At 41.7% G+C, this 26,367-nt stretch overlaps 2 protein-coding genes and 1 non-coding gene across 4 annotated transcripts; 1 reads left to right on the forward strand and 2 right to left on the reverse strand.

The window, feature by feature from the left end:
- The first annotated feature begins 36 nt into the window (after window positions 1–36).
- ino80b (INO80 complex subunit B) lies at window positions 37–4,598 on the forward strand. 2 transcript variants are annotated; one of them, XM_014986738.2, is made up of 5 exons: window positions 37–440; window positions 1,610–1,808; window positions 1,892–2,034; window positions 3,248–3,384; window positions 3,769–4,598. In XM_014986738.2, exons 1-5 carry the CDS (start codon window positions 401–403, stop codon window positions 4,231–4,233), a joined length of 984 nt encoding a protein of 327 aa, XP_014842224.1. In that variant the 5' UTR covers window positions 37–400; the 3' UTR covers window positions 4,234–4,598. The 2 variants fall into 2 exon arrangements, with proteins under 2 accessions (XP_014842224.1, XP_014842221.1); XM_014986735.2 differs by having other exon boundaries at window positions 38–440; window positions 3,212–3,384.
- intu (inturned planar cell polarity protein) lies at window positions 4,596–25,745 on the reverse strand. The gene is made up of 17 exons (XM_014986732.2): window positions 23,844–25,745; window positions 22,314–22,915; window positions 20,879–20,964; window positions 17,260–17,475; window positions 13,320–13,438; window positions 11,779–11,868; window positions 10,073–10,150; window positions 9,787–9,970; window positions 9,619–9,672; window positions 9,322–9,384; window positions 8,780–8,992; window positions 8,577–8,669; window positions 8,079–8,495; window positions 6,877–6,971; window positions 6,604–6,793; window positions 5,415–5,557; window positions 4,596–5,202 (listed from the first exon to the last, which is right to left on the reverse strand). The coding sequence occupies exons 1-17, from the start codon at window positions 23,960–23,962 to the stop codon at window positions 5,091–5,093; spliced, it is 2,874 nt and encodes a 957-aa protein (XP_014842218.2). The 5' UTR covers window positions 23,963–25,745; the 3' UTR covers window positions 4,596–5,090.
- On the reverse strand, window positions 25,535–25,751 carry LOC148154034 (small nucleolar RNA U3). The gene has a single exon (XR_015766291.1). It is a non-coding gene; the product is annotated as a small nucleolar RNA U3 (small nucleolar RNA).
- Between the last annotated feature and the right edge of the window lie 616 nt (window positions 25,752–26,367).

A 26,367-nucleotide genomic window follows, 5' to 3' on the forward strand; every position in this document is an offset into this window, starting at 1 on the left:
TCATTGACAGGAAACGGAAATGACCAGAAATTCGTCCGTGTTGATAGCTTAGCTCATTTTAGCATAACGTTGCTAATCTGCTGCAGTAGATGTTAAAAATATATATTTTTAGTTCAGAACAGCTCTGTTAAAATACTTTTTCCCCCGAAAATAGAGGAAAATAGTTTTCTTCAACTTGAGTAGCTAATTTGTGCATCGTTTTAGTGCCCAATAACAATCCCAAACAACAACAAATGTTGTGCTGAACAGCCGCTGGTGTCAGTTAAGGTTTAACAATGATTGCAGGTATTCTGTTGCGGTAGGAAACCGATCGCTCTTAAAGAGTTTTATAGAGTTTTATGTACAACAGTGAAACCTGCGTTGACATGTAGAGCTGCAGACGTTGCTTTCCGTCGTTCCAATGGGAAAAAGGAAAGACATGATTCACCCCAGGTTTCTTGGTAAGTTGCGATTATTTATTCATTAAAACTTAACTCAATCATATTATGTTATATTGTATTTGGTACACTTGGTCCTGTGTGTAGTTTGTTGGTATTTGGAATACACCATCAAAAGAGAATTGATCACTATATGTTCTCATGAACATAGAATAAAAACAAGAATAACATTGAAAATAAACAATGGTTTTATTCGATTTATTTGTCAATATGATAGGTTTAATTGAAATCCAAAATAGTAGAAATATAAAATTAGAGGCTTGAAAAGTGAAAAACTTCAAAAGTATCCGTTTTCTGATACCAACATCCAATCCTCAACTTGTACTCCAGTGACGTCACTGATACGTATGGTAGGATGGACTGTTTCCAACATTGGGTTCGCAATACGATAAATACATGCAATACAAAGTTTCTATTATACACATTTTCAATCAAACATATTAACAATTTGAATCGATTTGAATATCATAGCCGCAGATCATGGCAAAATTAGGTGCCCGTCTTTCTTATTTCTGTTTATCACTATTTGTTTTTATTTTAAACATGAGAAAAAATGAAACCAAAGTCCTTAGTTTAACGCAAATATTAAATCACCACTTGTTATTAGTTTCCTTATGTAAGGATATAAAAACTGTAGCATGTATGGATTTGCATGTTGGCGTAGATATCGGGTTTCGACAGACCTGTGACGACAACAAATTTTGCTGGACGATGAATTGTCCCAGAAGTCATTGCGATAAACTATAATATTGCTGTTCTGATATAATTTTCATTTTTCAAGTAATATAATGGTAAAGGCATAACAATGCAAGTACACATTCTGAAAGATCAATAAGCTTTCAATTATAATGAACTAGAACTGGAAGACATTTAAAATATCCAAAATAAATAAACAAAACGACAAATAAAATGAATTTTCAAGTCTCTGTAAACAAAACTTGGCCTTTAAAACGAAGGGTAGTTGAGACCAATACCCAGACTGAAGACTTTTGTTGTCAAGTTGTTGGTAGAAAGAGGGAGAAAAGAGAAAAATGCTAATTCATGCAAATGGAAATGATCGAGCTTGTTTAAATTTATCATGTGATTAATGATTAATGATGATTCAATTCAGTACTGTTATAAACGTTTTCAAATGCTTTTTGGTCTTTGTGTTTGTTTCCTCTTCCCTGCAGGCGAAGGCAGCTCCGGTCTGCACAGCATCCACAAGCGGAAGCACAAAAAGCACAAGAAGCACAAGAAGAAACACCACAGCTTTGTCGAGGCCCCGGAGCCCCAGCCCATCCCTGTCCCCATCCCGGTGCCTGTCCCTCGGCCGCCGTCCCAGTTCAGACTAAAGATCAAACTGGGGGGGCAGACTCTGGGCACCAAGAGGTTGGCTAGCTTCACGTTCCTACTGTTAACATCTCTGTTTATCTGGATACATGATCACTTACTGGGATTGCGTCCCGATCCAGTGTTCCCACCTTCACCGTCCATCCTGGCGTGGCTCGTCCTCCCTCACCGCTGATGATCCTCGATAACGACGTGGACGACGACGACGAAGACGATGATGACGATGAGCCCTCTGTACCTTTGGAGCAGTACAGAGCTTGGTTGGGTAGGTTACATTAAAAGCCTAACGCATGAATTAATGGGCCAAAGTCCATTTTGCTATGTTGAGGAAGAACCCATTAGCTGAGGAAATAAACAAGTTTTACAGCTCAGATAAGTTGCGATAATCAGTTTATAGTAGAGATGTGCCGATCAGGTTTTTTCCTCCCGATACCGATACCGATCACCCATGAGGGCCGATCACCAATACCGATCACATAATTATTATTATTTTTTTTATCATAAACACTACCGGTTACATTATGTGGAAAAAGGAACCATGAATTCACCTTAATTTAAACAAAACATACATACGTATTAAAAAGTTTTAATACGTATGTAAAATTTATTTTTTTTAAGTTAGATGCTGCAGCTTTAAACAGAGATTTGGTGTGAGAGTCACTACTAAGTGGAGCAGAAGCGAAGCTCCGTCTGTCGCGCGTAGCAGCGGTTCAACAGCGAGAGCAGAACCAGAGTCTTACACCGCAGCTCGAAGACTTAAATAATTTTGCGGGTTATTTGTTTAGCTTTCTGACCGTCATGCTAATCCGGGTGAGTGTTTGTAGCTGTGCGCTGCTTTACCTGCTATCTGATCCTCCGTATGTCTTTTTTACTGCAGTGAGCCTCGATGTAGCCAATCTCCGTCAAGTATGGCACTGTTTTTATGCCGTATTAGCTTCGTTGTGTTGATGCATTTTGACTGCTTCAATTTTCCGCCGCAACACGCAAACTTCCCCATTCACTCAGTGCGTTATAGTTATACATCGCTTAGGATTTGTTGCTGCGCGTTTGCGCAGTGTGAAGGAAAGAGACCAGCTGCACAGGCAGGCTGGGAAATGAGATGATCGGTATCGGCAACAAGAGCCAATGATCGCCGATCATGCACTTTTTCATGAAAATCGGCCCGATTATGATCGGTGACCGATCGATCGGCACACCTCTAGTTTATAGGTATTTCTTTGGTTTACACTGTCAGTGACAGTAATAGTGTCTATCAGTTCAAGTTAAACTGCTGTAAAATAAGGCCTTACAATCAATGAAAACGATCATCTAATCCCTGATCCACCGACCTTTTAAGTCGTTGCCTGAGGGAAGTTGCTTGCAAACACACCGGTGTTATCTAAGCCAGTTAGGTAGTAACGATGGCCCCCTTCTCTCTCTGAATCTTTTTCGTCGGATGTCAGATGAAGACAGTAACATGGCTGCGTCCCCTCTGCCAGACATGGACTCCGACTCCATGCTGGGCGGGCCCGTGGACGAGGAGGAGCGGTGGCTGGATGCTCTGGAGAAGGGCGAGCTCGATGACAACGGAGAGCTGAAGAAAGAGGTCGACGAGTCCCTGCTCACCGCCAGACAGGTGAGATGGAAAACAAAACGTGTTGATATTTATGTGTATGTATATGTATTTTATTTTACAGTTGGGACCATTAAGGTTTGGATGAAAGTGGGTGGAACAAATTACAACTTTCCTTTTAACATTTTCACTTTAAATCGCGATAAGATACACTAGTGAAGTTTATTTGTGTGGCTCATTTCAGCAACAGGACAGTTCAAAGTGCTTTACACAATAAAACATTACAGTAGATAATCATTAAACAATAATAAACATGACATTTTTAACAATATGCTATGACAGCTTATCTTATTGTTATAACTTGTGCTAGTAGTAGCATGTCAATGTTAAATATGAGGGATCCAAGGATTGAAACTTTATGACCCATTTCTTGGCGTTCCTCTTCAGAAAGCCCTCCTGCACAAGCAGCAGAGCCAGCCTCTGCTGGAGCTGCCCATGGGCTACAAGGAGAAGGAGATGACAGCCGAGATGATGCAGAAACGGGAGGAGAGAGCCCGGAAGAGGCGTCTGCAGGCGGCCAAGAAGGCCGAGGAGAACAAGAACCAGACGATCGAGAGACTGACAAAAACCAGCAAGGCCAAGATCAAAAGCCTCAAGGAGAGGAAGTCCAAGCAGAACCAGTGTCCCATGGTTCGCTACAGCGACTCGGCACAGGGAATCGCCATCTCCTTCCCTGTGGGCGTCCCCACGCCGGTGCCGGCTCCTCCTCCGCCTCCGCCGGTGGCTCCGGTGAACTGTGGCGTGACGGGGTGCACCAACTTCAAAAAGTACTCTTGTTCTAAGACCGGGGTTCCTCTCTGCAGCCTGGAGTGCTACAGGAAGAACCTGCAGCTTGTGCAGAGCGTGGCTTGAACCATTATGTTTGTTCCTCACATCGGACACCCTGATGTGAACGGTATATTTTTTGAATTTAATGTCTTTCTTGAGAAATGAATTCATTTTCAGTGTGGCGTGACTTCTCAACATGGTCTTTTTGTCTCTGTTACTGCTTTATTTTTTTTTTAAACCACCATACTTCAGTGCTGCAAATGTTTGTACCAAAATGTAACCAAATATTTATGATTTCTATCATCATGACTACAGAGATTAGGAGGGTTTTATTTTCCAGGTTCTGCCAAATGTAGACCACATTTTGGTTATTGTTAAACATATTTTACATTCTTAATTATGTTTTAAAACGCAACGGAATCAAGTAAATTTATCTTGAAACAATCAAAGGTTGTGGCATTTTATTGTCAAATAGTGTCTATTATGTAGCAATTTCCCATACAAAACTGTACAAAAATTTAAATTAACAACACATGTTTACTGCTTTGTGAACAAAACAACAACAAAAAAACTCAGTCTAGCTTCACTGGATGGAGATTCATGCAGCAGCGTTTTTTTCTTTTTTTTACTGGTTCAGGGTTGTAAAGTTCACAGCACAAAACCGACAGGTCAGCTGGTCAAAGTGGAAAGGAGGTATTCATTCGTCGGGAAGCTCAACGTTTGTTCATAGTGAGAACAAAAAAAAAAAAAAAGGCACCGCAACAATCCGACCTGAAGTTGAAACAGCCGCAGTCATGCTCCACTGCTTATCTGCAGAAAAACATGTGGAAAGCAAAGACGGAAAAAACAAAACTCCTCTACAGCACAGAAAAAAAAGAGCATCTGTTTGATTATTTTTTGTTTCCTGAGATTGTAGAGGAAGACTTCATGCCGTCGACGCATCATAAACCCAAACCGAAGGACAGTCTGAAGGCCATCTCCACGGGAACCTCCGGCACCGAGTCGTGGAAGCACACATAGAACTCTTGAGGAACCGGCTCCAGCAGCATCCTCCTGGGAACCAGAACAAAGCAAAGATGGTTATCTTTGAAAGAGGCTTGGAACTGAGGACGAGCGTCCTGATTTAAAACCCCCGACAAAAACGAAGCGGCTGCCTTAGCAGCTCCGTTTGAAGTGAAAGTTGTTTTTTTTTTTAAAAGATCCTAGATTATGAGAAGACAAGTTCATATTATTCAAGAGCTTCGTGTGTACCCTATTAGACATACCCTATTACCCAGTAAGTCATGGTGGGGGCGGGTTTCTTCTGGTCGGTCCAGTTCTCCGGCTTGCACTGAAACAGAACCCCGTGTTCTTTAACCGGGCCCAGACCCCAGCCGGACCTCTGAGACCGATCTGCCGCACGGCAACCCTGCACGACACGAAGCAACGCACAGAGTCACGCGACATCACCGAGCTGGCAGGAGACGCAAAGGATGCTGGGAAGAAAACGAGCTTCTCCGTTTGCAAAGTTTTTTTCCTTCAAGTGCAAAACAAAACAGGCAAAAAACTCACAGCGTTTTCCACATCTTGTCATGTTACAATTACAAACTAATGTACTTCATAGGCTTGTCAAAGTATCAAACTTAGCACATTTTCAATTAATTGAAGAACATTTAGTAGTGGAACTGGAAAACATTTTAAATGTCCAAAATTAACACAAAAAAAAAACCCCGTCAAGCAACAACGATGGGAATGGACTATTACGTCTCGGTAAACTCATTTGCACTTAAAAAATAATTACTAAGCTTAGACAGGAAAAAACAGGCAAAAGTAGCAGGTAGTGCAAACTGACCGTTTAATACTGGGTAGCAAATATTTGCAGCGTTTCTCAAAATGCCGGCTTTTCAATTATATTAAAGGGGAGCAACTCTTTAACTATTGTTGTTCAACACTGCAAAAACGAAACATCTTACAAAGCAATTTTAGTTTAGTTTCTAGACCAAATATCTTGGTAGACATTTCAGCAAGACATAGGAGCTTGTTTTACGTCATCAGCTTCTTAATTTTGATGAAAAAATACTTGTTCAAAGGTCAGATTATTTCACCTCTAACAAGACATTTGGCCCATGTTATAAGTGAGCTAATCTGCCAGTGGAACCAGTACTTTTTGTGTCAACATTAAGGAATTATTAACTTAAAACAAGCTCCTATTTCTCGCTGAAAAGTTACTTGTCAGTCAGTTTTGTCTTATTTCAAGTGTACTAAGATATTTGTACTAGAAACTAGACTAAAAATACTTGGTAAGATTTTGTGTTTTGGCAGTGAAATGAAAAACATCACGCTCACTTCAATTTATCATGCGATTAATTGATTTATCTCATCTATTTCATTGCTATTTAATGTGGTAATTTGATGCAAACTAAACCGGAATTAGAGAGCGAACAGCCCAGCCGATGTGCGAACGCGTCCCCTCACCCTGGCCGGCAGACTCTGCTGGAAGGCGGCGCGTATGGAGAGGCAGCAGTGGTGGAAGTTGCATATGAGCTGCGGGTGGATGGAGCCGCTGAGCTGAGCCACTTCTCTGTGAGTGGGAGCGATGAAGATCCCCTGCACCGTCTCCATCAGGACGTAGTGAAACAAGGTGTTCTCCGTTCCCGAGGTCAGTCTGTCACAGACAACACAGCGATCTGTTCGACACAAACACGACTAAGCATAAAATCACACAGGAGGCGGTTTATCCTGCGTTACTTTATGGTGTTGTACATTTCCTCCGTCTCCCGGTCAGTCAGGGTTTTCTTCAGGGTCCCCAGGTAGAAGGGGTTTGGATGCTTCATCCTGGGCATCTGGACAGTAATGAGAATTTAAAAAATCTCCCCGAATCAAAGGTTTGTTTTATGCACATCACTGGTTTTGTACCTTGAGATAGTTTGAGGATTGTAGAAAAAAAAACCTTGCAGAAATAATTACTTAAAAAAAAAAAAAAACATGACGGTGAGACTTACAGCAGAAACTCAGTCTATGTTTTCTTTGTAATTTGTAAGATGTTCATTAGATTAAATAACAGTAAATTAGGGGTGTCAAAACTTTTTGTCACATGGGCCAAATTTGTAGAGTCAAAAATCCCAACAAAGAAACAAAAAACAAATAAAATAGTTTTTTTTTGTGTGCGTGTAGAAAGGGAATGTTATTGTAAATCCAAAACTTCAAAATTATTTTTTACATTTGCTGTATGGAAAAAAAAAACAACATGTACTTTTCAAATTCTTCTAGGTTCATTTGAAGTCACAAAAACAGGATTTGGGTCACTTTCTTTCAAAACGCATCGCCACATTGAGCCGATTTTAATAAACTGAATAAAAACTAATTTGGGCACAGCAGAGCTGTCTTTTCATGTAGACATTGTGTTCGAGTCTATCCACTATGACTCAACTTTAACTTTAATTAGACGCCCGAGCCGGATGTAAACCTGGCGTCTTATAATTAAGACTTTACTGCTTCCTCTTTCAGGCCATAATCTGAGTAAAGCAGTTTTATCTTCTCTCATTTTTAGCTTTTGTTTAACATCTTCCAGCTCCGTTTTGTCGCTTGTTGAAACTGCGGGGTGAGTCAAGTGCAAATCAACTGGGATGTGTGACTGATAGGAGCGGAGATGTGTGTGTTTCCTATGCAGTGCGCTGCGCTTCATACAATCTAATAAGCTTCTGCCGATTACTTTCTTTATTTCCTCAACAGGTAGAACAATCTACTGTATGAACACATTGTGCACATAGTGCTTATTAATTGTGCTACAGAGTCTGACTCGTCCAATAAAGGGAATAATTTTGAGAGGGGCTCTGACTCTGAACTCCACATCGCAGAAACGCTAATTTTAGCTTCCTAACAAGACGGCCATTTTTTGCCAAATGTTTTTTTGTTGCAGTCATTTTTCCCTCAGTAAAAACTGACTGTACCTTGAAGAGGCCTCCACTGCCTCCGCTCCCATCAGACCCCAGAGAGTCCCGCCTGCCACCGATCCGTCTCCCTGAGTCCGGGGTGGAGTGAGGGCTGAGACCTGGAGCCGCTGGCAAACCGGACCCGGCGTCCATCGGACCCTCGCTCCCGCTGTCCGACAAGCTCCTCTGCGGGCTGGACCTGCGGGACTTCTCGCCAAACAGGCTGCGCCCTCTGTGCCCGGACGGAGACCCTCGAATGGCCCCGGCCAGCTTGCTGAGGACGGGGGACGAGGACGCCAGGCTGTCGAGGCGGTCCCGGGTCGTGGCGGCCGGCAGGAACCAGTCAGCGCAGGAGAGGCAGGGAGCGGACGGGACGTTCAGCCGCTCCTCCATGGCCGCCTCCAGCGTGTTCAGCTGCAGGAGGGTGGCTTTCACCTGACGACACAGCAGGACTTCAAGCGTCTTCATTTCAATCTGGAGCCGATTAGCAGATCAGCTGCGACAAAAACCCCCCACCTGATCCACATAAACACAATCGGGTCCTGGAGAGCCCAGAGCCGGAGACGCACACCCGCCCGCCTCCAACAGGACGCACTGCATGAAGTGTCTCTGAGGCGCAGACAGACAGACAGACGGGGAGATGACTGGACTGCAGCTTCACAAAAGCAGTTTTCACCGTTTCAAAAACAAAAACACAGGTTAAAGGTTTCTCCGCTCACCAGCCCCACTATGAGGAGGAAGTGTCGCCCCTGAGGCTGGCTGAAGCCCGGCGCCGGCCCTCCGCTGGCTCTCTGCTGCGGGAACACTTCTCTCCAGATGACCAGCTGACCGACACGCTGCTCCGACGCCAGCGGCAGCAGGCAGAAGTGCTGGCAGTACAGACACACGTCCAGCAGGTCCTCCTTCGGGAGATGGTTGGCAATCAGGTAGGACTGAGGGCAGAGAGGCACAAAACGACGTGGTGGCAGGAAAATCATACATGGCTTTAGAAAAGTATGGTAAAATCTGAAAAAGGGTGGCACACACACACACACACATATATTCTTCCTCCTTTCACCTCGAGTTTGTCTACCGCAAAAAAAACTCATTAAAAAAGAAGTTTGCGGTTGTCGCTTGACAAAACATTTTAAAAGCGGTGTGAATACATTCCCACCTTACAATTAGAGCATCTTGTGTAAACAGTCTCTATTTTATTTGTCTGTAACATCTGCGGGTTGCTGTCCAGACTGGAGTGTGAGCTTGTTTCCACTTTGACCCTTACCTTGTAGAACAAACAGGAGCCGAGTATAACATAGAGACGCCTCAGGCCAAAGAAGTCCTCTGACTGCAAGAAACCCCAAAAGTGTAGATAAATATGGAGAGGTCTGTAATTAGTTAATGCTGAAAAGGAATCAAATCTGATTGGGTAAAAATAATCAGAGCATCAGTTGACATAAACACGTTTCTAAAACCAGGCTAACCTAATCAGGACACATATTTGTTCCTGCAACACAAGTTTCACTCATGAATGGACAAAACATTCAGTTTTTATAATCTGGAATAATTCAACCAGTCTCACCATTTCTCCAAAGTCAGAGGACTCGAAATCAGACAGAACCGTATCCACCTCCATCTGAGGAGAACACGCACCACAATACAGCGTCGATTGATTTTATTTGAATTAAACGGCCGTGTTACACATGAACACAAGGGGGCACCACAGCCGCACACATGAAGCCCAACAAACCTTAATTTCAGGAGGCAAAGTGAGCCATCGGACGGCCGGCAGTCCGTCCAGGAAAAGGCTCCCCGAAACGTCGGGCGGTGGCGGCGGGGCGCCTTCCCTCAGGCGCCACGGCTGGATGAGCTGCTGGAAGAACAAGCAGAAGAAATGGTCCAACCTGGGGGCGTGGTCCGGCTTACAGAACGCGCTGCGGAGGACACATGGAGGATGACAACAAAAAAAAAAGAAACGTGAAAGATCACGTCCCAAAATCTCAGAGAGAAGAGGTAGAGAACGACGAGAGACCGACCTGGTCAGGGAGCCGTACATCACCTTCAGCGTCCGCACCACGTCGCCAACCACCGTCTGCAGGGACAGCAGCGGGACTCTGCGAGAAGGCAGGGATGAAGTTAAAGACACGCCGGGCTAAACTCCAGCTTCAGCGCAGTGTTAGCGCTATGTAGACAAAAAGGAAACGTCCGTCTGGAAGCAGAACGTTTGTCCTATTTCTGCGTGTTTGACTTCAACGAGTCTGATCGTCTTCTCCGTTTCTATAACGGTGAGATTATAACGGCGTTCCTAGTTGGCCTGGAAGATTCTGGAAAAGTATTAGATGTGCTCATTTTCCAGGTGTAGATAACAAGGGGAACATTTTTGTTTCCATTCCTCGTTCTTTGAGACATTTTCTCTCACTGTCTGACAAAATCAGACCAAACTTTTAATGTTTTTTAATCAGTTAGGGTTACCAAAATGTCAAAATAATAAAAGAGAGTCAGAAGTTTACATACATTTATGTTCTTTGGGTGTCCTTCCATAAGCTTCTCACCATAGTTTACAGGAATGTTTCTGCTTCCAGAGGTAACCGACTCAGGTCCTACAAAGGCCTTCTTAGCTCTGTCCACATGTTTTCTAAGGGACAGAGATCAGGACTTTGTGACGGCCACTCCATAATACTGTCTTTGTTGTCCCTAAACTACTTCGTAGCTGATCTGGTAAAGGGTCATTGTCCCTTTGGAAGACCTATATGAGCATAAGATTTCACTTACACTCATAACCCTAATGGCTGACGTCTTGAGATGGAGTTTCAATGTTCGCTACTCATGAAGTCTTATGGAGTCCAAACAACATGACGGCGCCGGCCCGTCCCTTCACACTGGGGATGGTGTCTTCAAGCATTCAAGCTTCCCTCTCTCTCCTCCGAATGTAACAGCAGCCATAAGGGCCAAACCCTTCAAGGTCTTCGTCATTGGAGGCGTTCACAAACTGCAATTAGTCTTTTTAACGTTGTTATTGGAGTGAGAGCCTCTCCATCGCTGGCTTTAACCAACACCAGTCCAGCAGTGGTTTCAGCGTTGATCATGTGTTTGCACTAAAGTAAAACTGTTTAAACAGATGAGTTTGGAGTCACTGAGGTCCGTAACTCAACTCCTGACATATTGATTAACTTCTTTTGATTACACCATGATGTCACACCAGGAGTGTTTAAAATACGCCCACAGAAGGGATTCCCATTAACTCAAAGGTTGTAAATTTGAAAAAAAAAAAAAGTATTAAAAATCATATTTATGGCATTTAGCAAATGGAATATATTTTTGTAATTCTTATTGACGTTAAGCAGGAAATATTTGATCTGATTGGAAGCCAGACAGTAAGAAAACAAAAAAGCTCTTTCAGCTGTAGGATCACAGCTTTCATGCATGAATTATCTCCTCCGGGGAAAGCCCTGACGACTAACTTGGCAAACTACTGGCGATGGCTCCTTCCTCTAAACAGGCATCCATCCTCAAAACAAAGGGGGTAAAGAGAAGCACATGTTTAAAATGCATCTGAAGAAAGCAGATGGCTTTTTCAGGTTGCTCTCTTAAATCTTGTCTTCAACAAAAATATATTTCTTTGAACGATTCGGGTTTGTTTCCGGCTCCTTTTCCCCGTAATGACAACTTGTGTAACAGTAGCCTCTTGGGTCTGTGTGTGCGTGTTGCATGGGTGTGTTTGCTTGGTGCCGCCCGCCTCTACCTCTCAGCAGGAAGACCGACGACCAGCAGGTTATTGTGCTCCTTCCAGTAGCCAACGTGAACCAGATGTTTCCCGAGCAACAGAGACGAGCTGAGCGAAGGAGCAGCAGGACGGAAAGACGACAAGAAAAAAAGATGATGCCAAAGGTCAATGCTGACTTGCATGCAAATAAGGTTTAATAAGTAAAATTATCTGTCATTTTCCCCCGAGTAACTAGCAGGAAGAATACTGAGGTATCATTTGCCATTAGAGACAAACGATCAAGAAACATTTCAAAGGATCACATGCACTCATTACTGCCACAGCTCTCACTAATATGGGGTCTTTAACACATTTTGAAGTTTTTTTCTCCCACAGGAAGTTAGATTTATACAACAAACAGCTTCATGTTACATGTTACTGTGGTTTCCTCTGATCCAGACATCGTTGGCCTCAAATATATTCATACATCTAAACTTCTGAATAACTGCTCTGGCAGGTTGCTCCTCTTTCACAAGCTTTGGGTAACCAACTTGTAGTTTTTTCCAATGGTCTTTTGGTAGAGTTGGAAGTTAGTTTTCTAACTTTGTAAGTTTTAGGTATCCTTTATAGATTTTCAATGGAATTCAGATATTTTTTTTCTTTTTTTTTAAAATCTCCTTAAGATTAGCATACTTTATCTGTCCTGAAGCAACTTTGGGATACTTTTCCTGTAGGAAAAACACATTTTAGACCAAATTTCAACCATCTGAGCAAAACTGCTACCTTCAGATGAAATGAAAGAGGTCGAGGTGAACAAGAACCAAAGAAATTGCCAAAACTAAAGCCTGCAATAACCTACAAATTGCTGAGACGTTTTTTTTACTGACCACATCACAACAGATTGAGTGGATGACAATTTAAAAAAAGCAATGCATTACTTGTACACCTTCAAGAGTCACTAAAATCAAGATCGGGCCAAATAACTTTCCTGCAGGAATGTTTTATGGTCAGAAGAGTCTAAGACTGATTGACCACAATGAGGAGAAGAGCGTTACGATTGGTCGAGCTGAGGGTTTCAAATCAATGAAAAAGTTACCGGCTGATTCACCAAAGTGGATGCAATAATGACTACATCTAAGCTCTTCAGCTTTAAGCGTTTCGGTGTTGAAGCTTGGACACAGTTGGGTTCTCCAGCAGGACGGTGACTCCAAACACTCATCAAAACTGACTTTACAAAGGAAAACAGCAAACGTTAAGTGTCTGGAATAGCTTTTGCTAAACCCCAAATTCAACCTCAAATTTATGGACTATGTCTAAAAGACCAGTTGATGCTAAGATGTTAAATAATAAAAAAAAGAGCGGTCAAATGTCCTCCCACAACCTGTGGTATAATCTGCCTAGACTCTAGAGGATATTGCTGGAGAAAGACACCGCAACCCTCAGGCAGATATAAAAGACGTTCAGAGGTTTTAAATAACAAGAGAATTAAAGGTTATGTAACGACAGGATCTCTAGATCATCCTTGCTTTGCTGGAGCATAAACTGACTGTAACATCTTCCAGGCGAGTCGCTGTCCCGACCTGATGATGTGGCCTCCTGTGACGTTCTCCAGCATGTCGCACAGAGTAAGGAAGATGCCTCTCACTCCTTTCAGCTGGCTGGATGCTTCCGACACTGGGTATTGGTACAGGATTTCCTCCTGAACAGATAAAGTCACTTAGTTCAGAAATCAGGGTTTTCATCGACTCAAATTTAAGACTTTTTAAGACCACTGAGATTGAAATTTAACGCCTTAGTACCAAAATGCACGTAGCATTGTACGGGTTGCCAAAAGAAGTGAGCCAGTGATGAAGATGAACAAGCAAACTGGTGATAAATTTGCAAAAAAAGCTAGCTAGCTAGAAGGGGTATATTAGCAGCTAGTTAGCGGTAGCCCAACCACCCCAAGTCACAAAATGCAATGAAGATGTCTGTGCATGACTCAAATTGTAGCCTGACATAAAGTCCTGCAAGGAAAATAAACTACATATATGACATGAATTAGTCCTGCCATGGCTAAATTTCAGACCTGTGATTAATGCATTTAAGGCCAACTTACAGCTCTTGAATGAATTTAAGTCATTTTAAGGCCTTAATTTCAGATATAAGACTTTTTAAGTATGCGTGGACACCCTGGAAATACACTGTGTAAAATATGGCCTGCTTCTTGAAAATTACATATCAGGCTTAGAGAGACGTCGCTGGTTAGCCAAGCAGCACCAAAAAAAAAAAAAAACGGTACATAAAAATGTGTGGTATCTAGTTTGGAAGATCAGTAACCAAAACATCTGCTGGGTGTAGAAGAATAGATGGACAAGCGAGTGGATGTTTATGCTGCCTCAATAACGCTTGGCTGGGTTAAATCTAACTGACGCTTTTCTATGGAATGACGACAATGTGACTGTTAGGGAGAGAGAAACACAAATATTTGTATTTCTTCACTGTCAGGAGCTGGTTAGCACAGTTCAATTGCTAATAGGCCTGTAACAATAAACAATAGATCAATTAATCGCATGATAAATTCAAAGAAACTCAATAGTTCTCATTTGATTGTTTTATCATTTTTATCTTTTCTCTCTCTTTTTACCAAATACTGAGTCATAAAAGTCTTCAGTCTGGTGTTTGTGTCTCAACTATCCCTTTTGTTTGTTTTAAGATAATTTTGTTTACACAGACTTCAGAATTCATTTTATTTGTTGTTTCCTTATTTATTTTGAATATTTCAAATGTCTTCCACTTCCAATGTCCCTTAGTATATAAAGTTTATTGATCTTTGAGAATCTATTCTTGCATTTTTATACCATTATTACTAACATATTACTTGAAAATGGTCTTAAATCAACAATATTATCGTTTATCGGATTAAGTTCTGGGACAATTTATCATCCAGGAAAATTTGTTATCATGTCAGGCCTAATTACTAACACTGATGAGAGCGCAATGAGACAAAATGTACTAATTTGGAGCAGTGCTGGTGTATTAGCATTCCTTCCAGCAGTGGGAATTTAAGGCCTGAATGGTGGGAGTGGGAACGAAAACCCCTAAATGAACTACAGCCTTGGCAACCAGAGCAAAAGACCCACAAAAGATACCGACCATTAGATCGAGAAAGCGCGCTGGGAGGCTTTTGAAGTGTGAGAGCTCATATCAACAACTCTGTGCAGAACCGAAACTCTAACCTGCAGCAGCTGCTGAACGTCTCACGTTCCACCGCCCTGCAATCATGAGACTAAAGAATCAAAGTCACGCTTTAGAGGGTGTGCACGCAGCACTGTCATTTAGAAAGTCGGCCGCTCGCTGATGTGGCTCTGGACAAGCCGTAGTTTAGGTCCAGATAAATGCAAAAAAAATAAATAAATAAAATAAATCTGGCACGCAGATACACAGAGAAGGAGCAAAGGGAACAGCAAAGCACGACGGCTGAGCTGAACACATGTAATTACACTGTCAGTCAGACGTGCTTCTCACAGCAGCAGTGCACAACGGGGAAGCTGTGTCCACGCTTACAAACTGAACGGACCTACAAACTTGGTTCTGATATAAAAAAATAAATAAATAAAATAAAGGTTTGGAGGAATAGCTTGTTGTTACACTCTGATCCAAAACAGATTTGACTAAGGCTCCGCAGAGCTCAGCCGACAGCGTTTAAGTCGAGGGTCATTTGCCGTAAGGAGCCGAACTAATCACGAAGCTTTCTGACGTCTCTTTTCCTTCGTCCTGGAAGTCGTCCACAGCGGTAGTTTCCAGAAAACGTCCGGAGGGATTCGCTTTTAACGCTGTGATTTCCTTCTCAACTTTTCTTCTTAGCACTCAATTACCTGGATCCGCTTTCTGGGAACCAACATAATTAAAGTGGCCTGAGCGATGTCCTAATGGAGGTTTACAAGCGTTGCTGAGAGCCAAAGTAATGATTTAGTCTCCACAAGAATTTGCTTTCCAAAGGGATGGAAAAGTGTTTAGACGTCCACGGTTTGAGCAGAAGCAGCCTTTTGTTCTGTGAATGCAGTTTGATTTGTAGTCATCTCGCATAATAAACCGGCCCAGGCTGTTTTTGTCCACTCTGAGCACCCTTTGCACGCTTGGCTTCAATCTTCTTAGTGTCTCCTCTAAAGGCTTGTGGCTTTAAATAACAACCGGCCTCCAATCAACAAGTTCCAAGACTGTGGAAACGCTGGAGTTTTATGTTTAATTCAACAGAATTAGCATAAACCCAGTTTAATGTTGGCCCTTTTCAGTGATTTTATTTTCCAGACAAACGGTTCTGACAGTCAAAGTCCTTCCACCGGCTCCACGGAGCTCAGAGAACAGACTTCTGTTGGTTTATACATCACTGAATGGCTTCTCACCAAAAGTCATTGTAGTCGTACCAACCCTCCAGATCACTCAGGTCTTCTGGTTCTGGTTCTCCTCTGCATCCCCAGAACCAGAACCAGAACCAAACAGCATTCAGCTTCTATGCTCCAGGAATCCAGGAGAAACTTCCAGAAAACTGCAAAGCTGCCAAAACACTGAATTCCTTTAAATCAAGGCTAAAAACCCACCTGTCTAGAGTTGCCTTTGATTCATAATCAATAAACAATGATCAATATATTTGTCGTATATTTGCTTCATGATTTTGATGGTGCATAACTGTGAAGCACTTTGAACTGCCTTGTTGCCTGTAATAAATGAATGGCATGATAAATTAAAATGAGCTTGATTATTTCTATTCTCATGATTTTTTGAAGGGACATTTTGTTAAAGAAATCCTAATTTTATTCATGGCTTCAGATGTGGGTTGTTTTTTTTTTACGTCTTATTTTTTTGTTTTTGGTTGTTGTGTTTTATTTTGGAAATTTAAAATATCTTTCCGTTACAACGTTAAGAGTTCTTTACTAAATTACAAGTTATTGGTCTTTTGGAGGGAAAACTTGCTTTATCACATTTCTTGAAAAAGGCCTTGATCGTTTATCGCAATAATTACTGAGACAATTTATTGTCCAGCAAAGTTTGTCATTGTGACAGGCCTACATGTTGCTAAAATTGATCCTGACGATGGATGAATAATGAAAAAACATTTAGACAACAGAATAAGTAATAAAGAGTGGATATAAAATTATCTTCCGTTCTTTGATACTCTCACTCCATACTTATTCAAATATGGAAAAAACCTCAACAAAACACTTTTTCAGGCTGTGAACAAATTCTCTGCATTAAGGTCAGAAAACCAGGCGCCAAGACTCGGATAGGTTTAATAGTTATAAAAAGCATTGTATTTTCCACTTGTTCTGAGCCAAAGTCCACTTTCCTACTTAGAAACCTCATATTTACTTCATTAAAACAGCACGACACGTCCAATAAAACATCCAGATGTTCTATCGTTTCCTTTTAGCTCAAACAGTGACTGAAAACAAGTCCATAAACTCCAGAATGAGCCGTTTCCGGTGATCCTGATAGGAAATAATCACCTAGTGGTTTGATACAGGTTGTGCAGAGACCGACCTCTTCCTGCAGAGACGAAGAGTCCAGTTTGAGCGACAGGTACATGACGATGTGCGGGATGTGTCCGATGGCCATCTGGAGCTCGGCCGTGTCCTCCCCCCACAACAAGCGCACCAGCTGGCTGACTGGTGGAGAGGCCTTCATCTTCTGGGCCGGAGAGGAGTCGCTGGGAGCAGCGCTGTCCACCGGAGCCGCCGTCTCCAGCGTCAGCTTCACCTGGAGGAAGCAGGTGTAGAGCCAGGTGAAGGAGAAGAGCTGTGTCTAAAAGACGCTCTGGTCACAGACCAACGCAAAGTAGATGGGGAAGATGTGCTAAATGCAAATGCACGCCACACTTTTCAGATTTTCTTCTTTGCAAATTACTTTATCAAGTCATTTATTTATTTAGGTTTATTGCCAATTAAGTCAGAATCCATCCTCCTATTTATCACATACAAACTCAACGATGTGCCTATAAACCTGAAAGTACAAAAAAAGAAAGATGTGAACAAGCCCAGCAGTATAAAGACTTCAGTATTGAAATGATCACTGAGCAAATGGGAACAGGATGGCAGTCGAGAGAAGAAAAACACTCTTTCTTCTAGAAAGCAGGAAGAAGTCTGTGCGTTTCTGAGCATCTCTGATAAAATAAAAACCACGCTTCTGCCAAGCCATGAGTGAGTGTAGAGTCAGCTTCTCCTAAGTGGAAACAGACTGGAGTCGTTTCAACAAACACACATCGCTGGCACCGTCAAAACACTTTCAGGAATAATAAAAGGTCTCGGCTTGCTGCGCTCCTTTTGGTTATTGTTATTTTTAAATGTTTTTAAAATGCAGAATCGTAGCATATCATCAAAGCAGACCTACTTCAAAATGTGTTGGGGTTTTTTTTGTCTTAAAGGGCCAGAGTTCATTTCTTGTTATTTTTTTACGTGTCCTTTGAGAATTGCTTTTTCACAGCGTTCCTCCACATTTTCATGTCTGAATTACAGGAACCATTATGAATTAAATTCAAGACGTGTATCACGACAAAGATGCACAAAACAAAAAATGCATATTTTATAGCCAAACAAAATGAACAAAAAGAACGCAGCATCAAATGGGTTTGCAACAGAAGACGAACATCGTCCAGCAAACTTCCCAAAAACAGATGCAAGACGCTAGCTAGCACGGCACAGGAAGGTCATTTTGTTGCACATTTTCAGCAGCAAGGCAATTCAAAGTGGTTTGCATGATTTAGAAAGAAATACAAACAAACCAAAGCTAGCTAGCAGGGGTATGTTAGCAGCTAGCTAGCTAGCGGTAGCCTGAGCCGCAGTGAAACAAACATCTGCGATGAAGATGTTTGTGTTTGACTCAAACTTTTACCTGGCAGAAAAGTACATTTATATGACATAAATTTAAGACTTGAGATTAAAGTATTTAAGGCTAACTTGCATTTTCCTAATGAATTTAATACATTTTAAGGCCTTAATTTTAGATACCTGAATGTAAGACTTTTTAAGGACACCGTGGGATGGATAGATCTTTGGGTCCTAAACAATGGGATAGCGAATAAAGGCTGGAAAACCAAATATTTTCCTAACTTCATTTTCTTTTTCCATGCTCTTCCAAACCTGGAAAATACAGACAAGAAATTCCAGGCTATCCCGTGAAATATAAGAACCCTATCAGGTTCAATATGAGCATTGTTTGGGTCGGCAGGAATAACATAATAGCTATAAAGCCATCTAGGTCTGTATGTTACTCTGTCCTCCAGCTCCGACCAAATATGACGTTAAAAAAAAAGATCAAATTACCGTGCCAGAAAGGTGAAAGCTATATTTTTCTAATCCAACGCTCTGTGCAGAGACTGTCAGCTCTAACCACAAGCCGCCGGCCCCTCCAGCAGGCCCCTACATCAAGGCTCCCAGCTATTTTAGCCCCTTTTACTGGAAGACTATCATTACGGAGCCAGCGGCCAATCCTGATTCATCGTGTGATGAACCTTTCCACTTATTACCCCGACTAAATGCCCCGTCGTAGCGGCGAGGTCTGAACACAACCAGCAGGATTTAACCTGACCTTTGTTTTTAATTATTTCAGTAAATGATGCAAGTGAATGTGACCCGAACGCATTAAACGTAGACATGAGTGAAACAGTTCAGACCTCAGAGTCGGGAGAAAAAAAGCCTGAATGGGCAAACTGCAGCACTTTCCTTGGTGAATTATACGGCTGTGGTCAGGCGATGGTGTGCTTTCATTGAAATTCCAGCCTGTTGATGTCAGTCATTTACCAACCATCCATTGATGGACACACACACACACACACACACACACACACACACTGGACACACTGCAGTTAGGGTTAGAAAATGGCATAGCGGGCCTGACTTTAATGCTAATACACATCCCTCCCGACATAATAAGCCCTGTCTGCTCCATGTGGGCCGGCGGCCACACAGAAAAACCACCCACCATCAAACTCACGCTTATATGGACAAAATAAACCCTTCTGTCAGCAACACGGCTCTATTTCAAGTCTGAAGCTAATTCCTGTGCCCAGAGAGCCTTGCTGTTTTTCCATAAAGCCTTCAAGCCCTGCATGTAATTTGGTTTCCGACTACATCTTCTAATCAGCTGAGCCACAACAGCTTCCTGTGGCGCCAAAATTGTCACACGGCGATCCGGCTGAGCCAACACGTTTCGGCTTCGGCTCATGGCACGCTCTGTCATTTGCGAATTCCTGCTTTTTGATGGTTTGTTCATTTTTTTGGAGAGGGGTCCAAGGGGGGAACAAATGCTCAACTTAAAAATGAGGAGTTTTGTGTTTTTTTTTTTTTTTTTTTGTTTATTTGGGTAAACTCAAAGGATTTTTTTTCTTTCTTTTGTTTTAAGACCTGAGGGTTTTCTATGTCCACCCACTCTGCTCTCTGCTCTTAGTGCATATTTGTGACATTTTGAAGTCCTGAAGCAGGAAAAAAAAAACTATCAGACTATTAGCAGGTAAAAGGGTTTCAGAAAAACAAGTCATTAAAATATTAAGTCATTGAAGCTTGGAAGAAGGAACAATAACAGCAATAAATCAGGTTTAAAACAAAAGTAATCGGATTCTGGCTACATTTGTCACGAGAACAAATTTTGCAGGATGATAAATTCTTCCTTAAATTATTGTGATAAACGATAATATTGTCATTTTGAGACCATTTTCAACTGATATAATAATAATGACATGTTATTGCAAGTACACCATCTAAAGATCAGAAAAACTTTCATTTCTAGAGAAAATTTAACACTTGAACTGGAAAACAACCCAAATATCCAAAAATAAACAAACAAAACAACAATTTAAATGGATTATGAAGTTTTGGAAACAAAATTTCGTTTAAAAAAAATAACACTTATTCACTTTAGACATGGAAAACAGGCAAAAGTGGCAGGTGGTGCAAACTAACTGCTTTGTACCGGGTGTCAAATATTTACAGCGTTTGTAAAAATTCCAGCATTTCAGCGATATTAAAGTCATTCTCTTTAACGACTGTAGTCCAAACGGCAATCATCGCTCTCATTTTAATTTATTATACGATTAATTGATTCAGTGCTTACTGCGGCAGGTTAAATCCTGCCTGATCTCCAGAGATTTTAGGAACAGGAGCCTGACCTGCGTCGGTCCTGGGATGCAGGACAGAACCCTCTCGATGTTCTCAGGGCTCACATCAACATCGTCCACTGCCAAGAGGACGTCACCTGAACAGAGGAAAAAAAATACTTTAATCTGCTAAGATGAGACAACCGTACTACACGCAGCAGCCCTGATATGAACTCCACATGTTAGCTGACCCCACAAAGTAGATTCATTCAAAAAATACCTGAAAGTACTTAGTATTCGTTGGTTTTAGACATGAAGAAAGTTGACATTTTTGTACTGATGGCATTTCACTTTTTTTCTTTTTTTTTTTGCCAGTAAGAAAGGCGGTTTAAACAACTTCACATGCTTGTGATTAATGATCACTGCAGCTTTTTAGCTGCTCCAATGGCTCAAACATGTTGCAGCAAGGAACAAAAAGTGACTGATTAGAGCAGATTCCTCATATAAAGCTGTGGGAAAACAGTTCAGTGATCATTTCTGCACACGTCGTACACAAGGAATGGATTTACAGCGTCTCGGACGAGTATGAACACTCTTTGAAGGTTTTTTTTTTTTTTTTGTATTAAAACTACAAAATAAATCCCACAGCAAAGATGTGGGACTCGGTTGATGAGCGAAACTTCAATACATTTCCATGGTTATTTCATCCCTGGTGTGTGTGCGTAACTGCTGCTCAGTTAGAATAATAAGTTACGTTGTTAAATCAGATTTCCTTAGAAAACAGTCTGAGTTCCTTGGATTAAAGGAACTCAGACTGTGTTAGTTTTCATTAGCAACTAATTTAGTCAAATTGATCAAAATGTACCTGAGCATCAGAAACGGTGTGCTTGCCGCTGTGTCGTCTTCTTAAATAATTCATGTTGTTTTCGGTGTGCCTCAGGGCCTTACGCTGGTTCCTCTGAGTTCTAGTTTCAATATTTATGGACCTCGTGTTAATTTTCAGATGTATTCATGTTCAAAACAAAACAATGTGACTCAGAGCCGCATCCTGATGTTGATGTTAGAATGAGAAGACGGTTCTCATGGAGATGTAAATAATGATTTAAGCCAGGTGTTTTGGTGGCAGGGAGAAAACTGTTGCTTATCAAACATATTCAGAAATTACATTCAATTTGAGTTATGTTTGACACAAACTGTTTGGCTTTGCTGACAGACACAAAATGTTATGGTTCTGACGTTCATTACGTAATGTGTGACCACCACAGTTAACAAAAAAATCCACATTTGAAAATGAAACTATGATCTTTTTGGTAAAAATTTGATTTTCATGCTCGACTTTTAACCCCACAGTGACTAAATTTATTACATCTTTATTACATCTACGTCCACAAACTGTGATGTAATTAGATAACTTGCTATCCTTAAACCATGTAGGATAAAAACAGAAACAGAAATATGATGCTAGCCTGACGCCGTGTACAGGTAACTTTATGAACGAGGGCCTTACCGATCAGAATTTGACCACATTTAATAGCTGGACTGTTTGGTATTAATCCGTGGACGGTCAGTCTCCCGTCCTGTCGGGCGGCTCCTCTGTCTGTCTGACCTCCAGTCCAGGCAGGACGATGCACCACGCCCAGCAGGGCTTCCAGCAGTCCTCCTCTTTCACACAGAGGAGTCGGCGAACTCGCCAACCGCTTGGGGTTCAGGTAGACACACGCTTCCTTCAGCCGCCGCCGCTGCTGAACGGTCACGCCCTGCTGCTGGCCCGGCTGCGTCTTCAGGATGGAAGCTGGAGGCGAGGGAGTCGCTTTGCCTCTGCTGCCGTCCTTGCCTCCTTTGCGCTGAGACGGACGGCGTTTCCTGCCCAGGATCCTGGCCAGCTTTTTGAGAGCGGGCTCGCCTTTCCTCCGTGAGCCGCGCCGCTGCGTGCCGGCCTGCTCCGTGATGACCTCTGCCTCCTTTTCACTGAAGCGGACGTGGTTAGTGGACAAGCACTGGCTCGCTGCGACCCGCGCCAACGCGGCCTCCTCCTCGCCCTCGCTTAGCTCCAGGTAGAACAGTTCCCCGTTCTTCTGGATGTCATCCAGCCATTCTGGCTCCAGGTCGCTGAAACCAAAACAGAGCGTTTACGAGACAGGACGAACTGAAGCCCTGGTGGGAAAACACGGAACCACTGCTTTTGCTTCAAATGAGCAAAACAGCTTTTTTAAAATTTCCCTTAAGATGGCGTTTGATTTATTGCAATTGTCTGGAGCCTCTTTTTTGTTACTTATTTATACGGTTTCTTTAGAAGTTCATTCAAGTTTCCATGTCATTTTCTCTTTAAACTCCATTAAACTCACATAAAAGTTGCAGCCTGGTGTTAAAATATTCTGGTTCTGATCAGGAACCTTCCGGGAGAAGACGTTTATTGACTAATGTTCTCTAATAAAAACACAAACACGTGGAGCCTTCACACAACAACTGGATCTACTTTACCACAAGACGACTTCTGAAGGCAAGCGGCTGCGCTAAATTTTATTTAAGGGGATCAGAGTAAAAGGGAATACAAATCCTTGCTACGCTAATAATGCACTATTCTGTGTTGGTATTTATGAATGTGTGTTTGCAAAGTCACAAAATGATAGTAGGGATACTTCCACAGCCACAGGACATCATAAAAGGCTCTATTAATGTGCATAGGTTGCAATATTTTATCCAAGAGCTACAAGTATTTTCTTCATTTAATCTGCCTTACACAAGTAAAACGAACTGAAAAGCAAATTTACAGGAACATTTGGATTTAAAGTGGATTTAAAAAGCTTTACGTATTTAGATACAAAGAAAAAAAAAAAACTACCTCCACTCTATGTTGTTATAGAGGGAACACATGCTTTACGAGAGCTTTCTGGAATAAACAAGGGCGTCCAAACAAAAAAATAATAATCTTGGCATTTTACCTTTCTCGACTTTAAAATTACATATTGTAGTATAAAACCGTAGCTGGAACTTTTTTCTTTGTCTCTAACCCCAGACTGAAACAAGTTATTCTTACTAGTTGTAGTCGGAGCTGCTGAAACTCGATGATGTGGATTCAGTGTCCCCATCTTCTTTTGCTTTCTGAGCTGTCGAAAGTGTATTTTCAGAACAAAGTCCGGGGCTCACGGACGCCATTGAGTTGTAAAACCTAGCGTAAACTCCCGAAATGGACCAAAAGTTAATTTCAGTCCTTTATTTCTGGGGAATAAAAAAAAAAAGCTCTTTTCGCCATATTTGATACAGCGCTGGCGAATGTGCAAGGAGTGTCACATGACACAAGAGCGTGCGTTCTGATTGGTGGATGTCACCGTTGCCCTTAACAACACACAAGCGTCGTCTTGCAAGCGGATTTGCAGACGGTTATGCCACAAGAAGATGACGATATTCCAGCGCCCACTTAGGGATTTTGATCTGTTTTAGTCTTTAAAACGTCTCCACTATGTAAAATATAAAGACTGGTTTATATTAGTTATTTTCGTCAAGTGGAGTACCAAAAAGCTTGAGAGAAGTAAGGTTAACTTTGCTAACTTGTCGAGTTGTATTTTAACCTGAAATGACAGAATCGCGACATCAACTCGGATTCCAACTCAGAAAATGACAGAAATTAAAAGGTGTACGGCACAAACAGTTTATAAAATTTCAATATACAACACGGCCAAAAGTGAATTTCCAGCTTCTACTCGTTGATTTATTAGCTCAGCATCTCATCTTTGCAGATATCTTCTCTTCAGTTTTTTATTTTTATTTTATTTTTTTAAATCCCCTTTGGCATTCGGCGTAAGTCTGGCAAAGTTCCCCGGCTCGCGAACAGAAGCACACGATCGGCAGAAGCGCTACCAAAATACAAACTCATGAAATTTCCGAACAAGCTCCGACTGACCTGTAAAGCAGAACGCTGCGGATGGAGTCGAAGTCCTCCAAATTATTTGAGAAGGAATTTCCATCTATGAGGTTAAACATCCTCTGGGTTTCATGTTTTGAAACGATGTTCTCAGTGAACAATAAGAAAAAGGCAACTGTAATTCCTGGAAAATAAACCTGATCCAAAGGTTTATTTTCCTTTGGATCAAAGTCACTTCTTTCCTTTAAAATAAGAACTATCAAAGGTGCGGCAACATTAAGCTTGAGCCTCCTGACGGATCCTCCCTCGAGCTTCCTACGTCAATCACTTTTCCCCCCCTTTTTTGGGGAGGGGGGGGCTTCTTTTCTTTTCAAATCTTAAGTGTTTCTCCGGGACAGCGGAGCGGAATGTAACCCAGCTATCTACTTGGCATTTTGAGAAAACTCTCGGCTTCAACAGAGAGCTCAGCGGGCGAGCTTAAGACAGTAATCAAAACACAACTCACAAGAGATGACACTGCCACTGATGAGAAAAAGGTACAGCGCTGCGGCGCCACGTGATTTCAGAGAAACTACCCTCTTCATTTGACATTTAGTTCAGTGTTTCTCGAACTTTTTCAGGCTGAGAACCACTTATAACAGTCATGGACCACCTAACCTGAAACTGCCCCCGCGATAACACAACTTAATATGATGCAACCTGAAGTGTCTAAGCTTTCCAATAATGTCAAACATAAGGAAATGAAGAAATAAGGTGTACTCTGCTACCAAGTGTTTATGACTATTTGTGATTTAGAAGAATAACTGATTTAACAGGAACAAAAAATACATTCTATATGAACTATTTCCATTTAACCATCAAGCACAACCACTCTGATTATACTCCCACCCTCGCTGTTCCCAAAGGAAACAGTGAACGGTCATCAAAAGTAAAGAGCCCATGAACTGAATCATCACTCTTCACCCGCTTCGCGCTCAGGTAGGAGTATCACCAACTCATCATCGTGGTTAGCGAGACCATACAAGTTAGAAACACATTTCTCAAGTCAAGAACTATAGAAATGATCCCTGAAAGTATAGTCTTAACTCATCTGACCTCCTCCCCACGCTTTAGTATTGACGTCTTGCCCTTCTCAGTGACGGTGCACACAACACGTTTAGCTCGCCACATGCAATTAAAGTACAACTAACACACATAGCGATATCAAACCCTAAACAGTTAAATATACATTATTGTAATTGTAATATTTACAATTTTTACGTATCCTGTAGCACGTTGTGATGAGCTTTTAATAAAATATATTTCACATCTCCATTTCCAAACATTTTGTTAGATATAACACAAAACATAACTCAGAAACGACTGCTGTTTTAAAATTAAAACGCATTTAAACATAAAAAAAGACGTATAAACTGTATTGTATTACCCACAATGCATTGTGGTTTTGTATTCAGCGTATTCATGTCTGTCATTGGCTGCATCGATGCCACGTGCTAACAGGGACACAATCACTACATTTACAACCGAGGTCTAAAATAATGTTCAAAACATTCACTTTGATGAAAAGCTACAATAGCCATTGACAAACTGGCAAGCGGAAGAAAGATTGGCATCACTGAATGTACAATAAAACATAAACCTAAGATTGAAAAAACTCACAAGTACGTCGATTATAGTTACCGACTAAAAATGAGGACAA

This window comes from Poecilia mexicana, unplaced genomic scaffold, assembly GCF_051168715.1.
Source record: "Poecilia mexicana isolate PSO_F unplaced genomic scaffold, ASM5116871v1 scaffold_18, whole genome shotgun sequence".
Classification (NCBI taxonomy): Eukaryota; Metazoa; Chordata; class Actinopteri; order Cyprinodontiformes; family Poeciliidae; genus Poecilia; species Poecilia mexicana.

Coding starts and splice junctions, on each gene's coding strand:
- ino80b (XM_014986735.2), top strand. CDS start 401: ATGGGAAAAAGGAAAGACATGATTCACCCCAGGTTTCTTG. Junction 441..1,609: donor GATTCACCCCAGGTTTCTTG/GTAAGTTGCGAT, acceptor TCTTCCCTGCAG/GCGAAGGCAGCTCCGGTCTG. Junction 1,809..1,891: donor CAGACTCTGGGCACCAAGAG/GTTGGCTAGCTT, acceptor GTCCCGATCCAG/TGTTCCCACCTTCACCGTCC.
- intu (XM_014986732.2), bottom strand. CDS start 23,962: ATGGCGTCCGTGAGCCCCGGACTTTGTTCTGAAAATACACTTTCGACA. Junction 9,971..10,072: donor ATGTACGGCTCCCTGACCAG/GTCGGTCTCTCG, acceptor TGTCCTCCGCAG/CGCGTTCTGTAAGCCGGACC. Junction 6,972..8,078: donor GCAGTGGAGGCCTCTTCAAG/GTACAGTCAGTT, acceptor ATTACTGTCCAG/ATGCCCAGGATGAAGCATCC.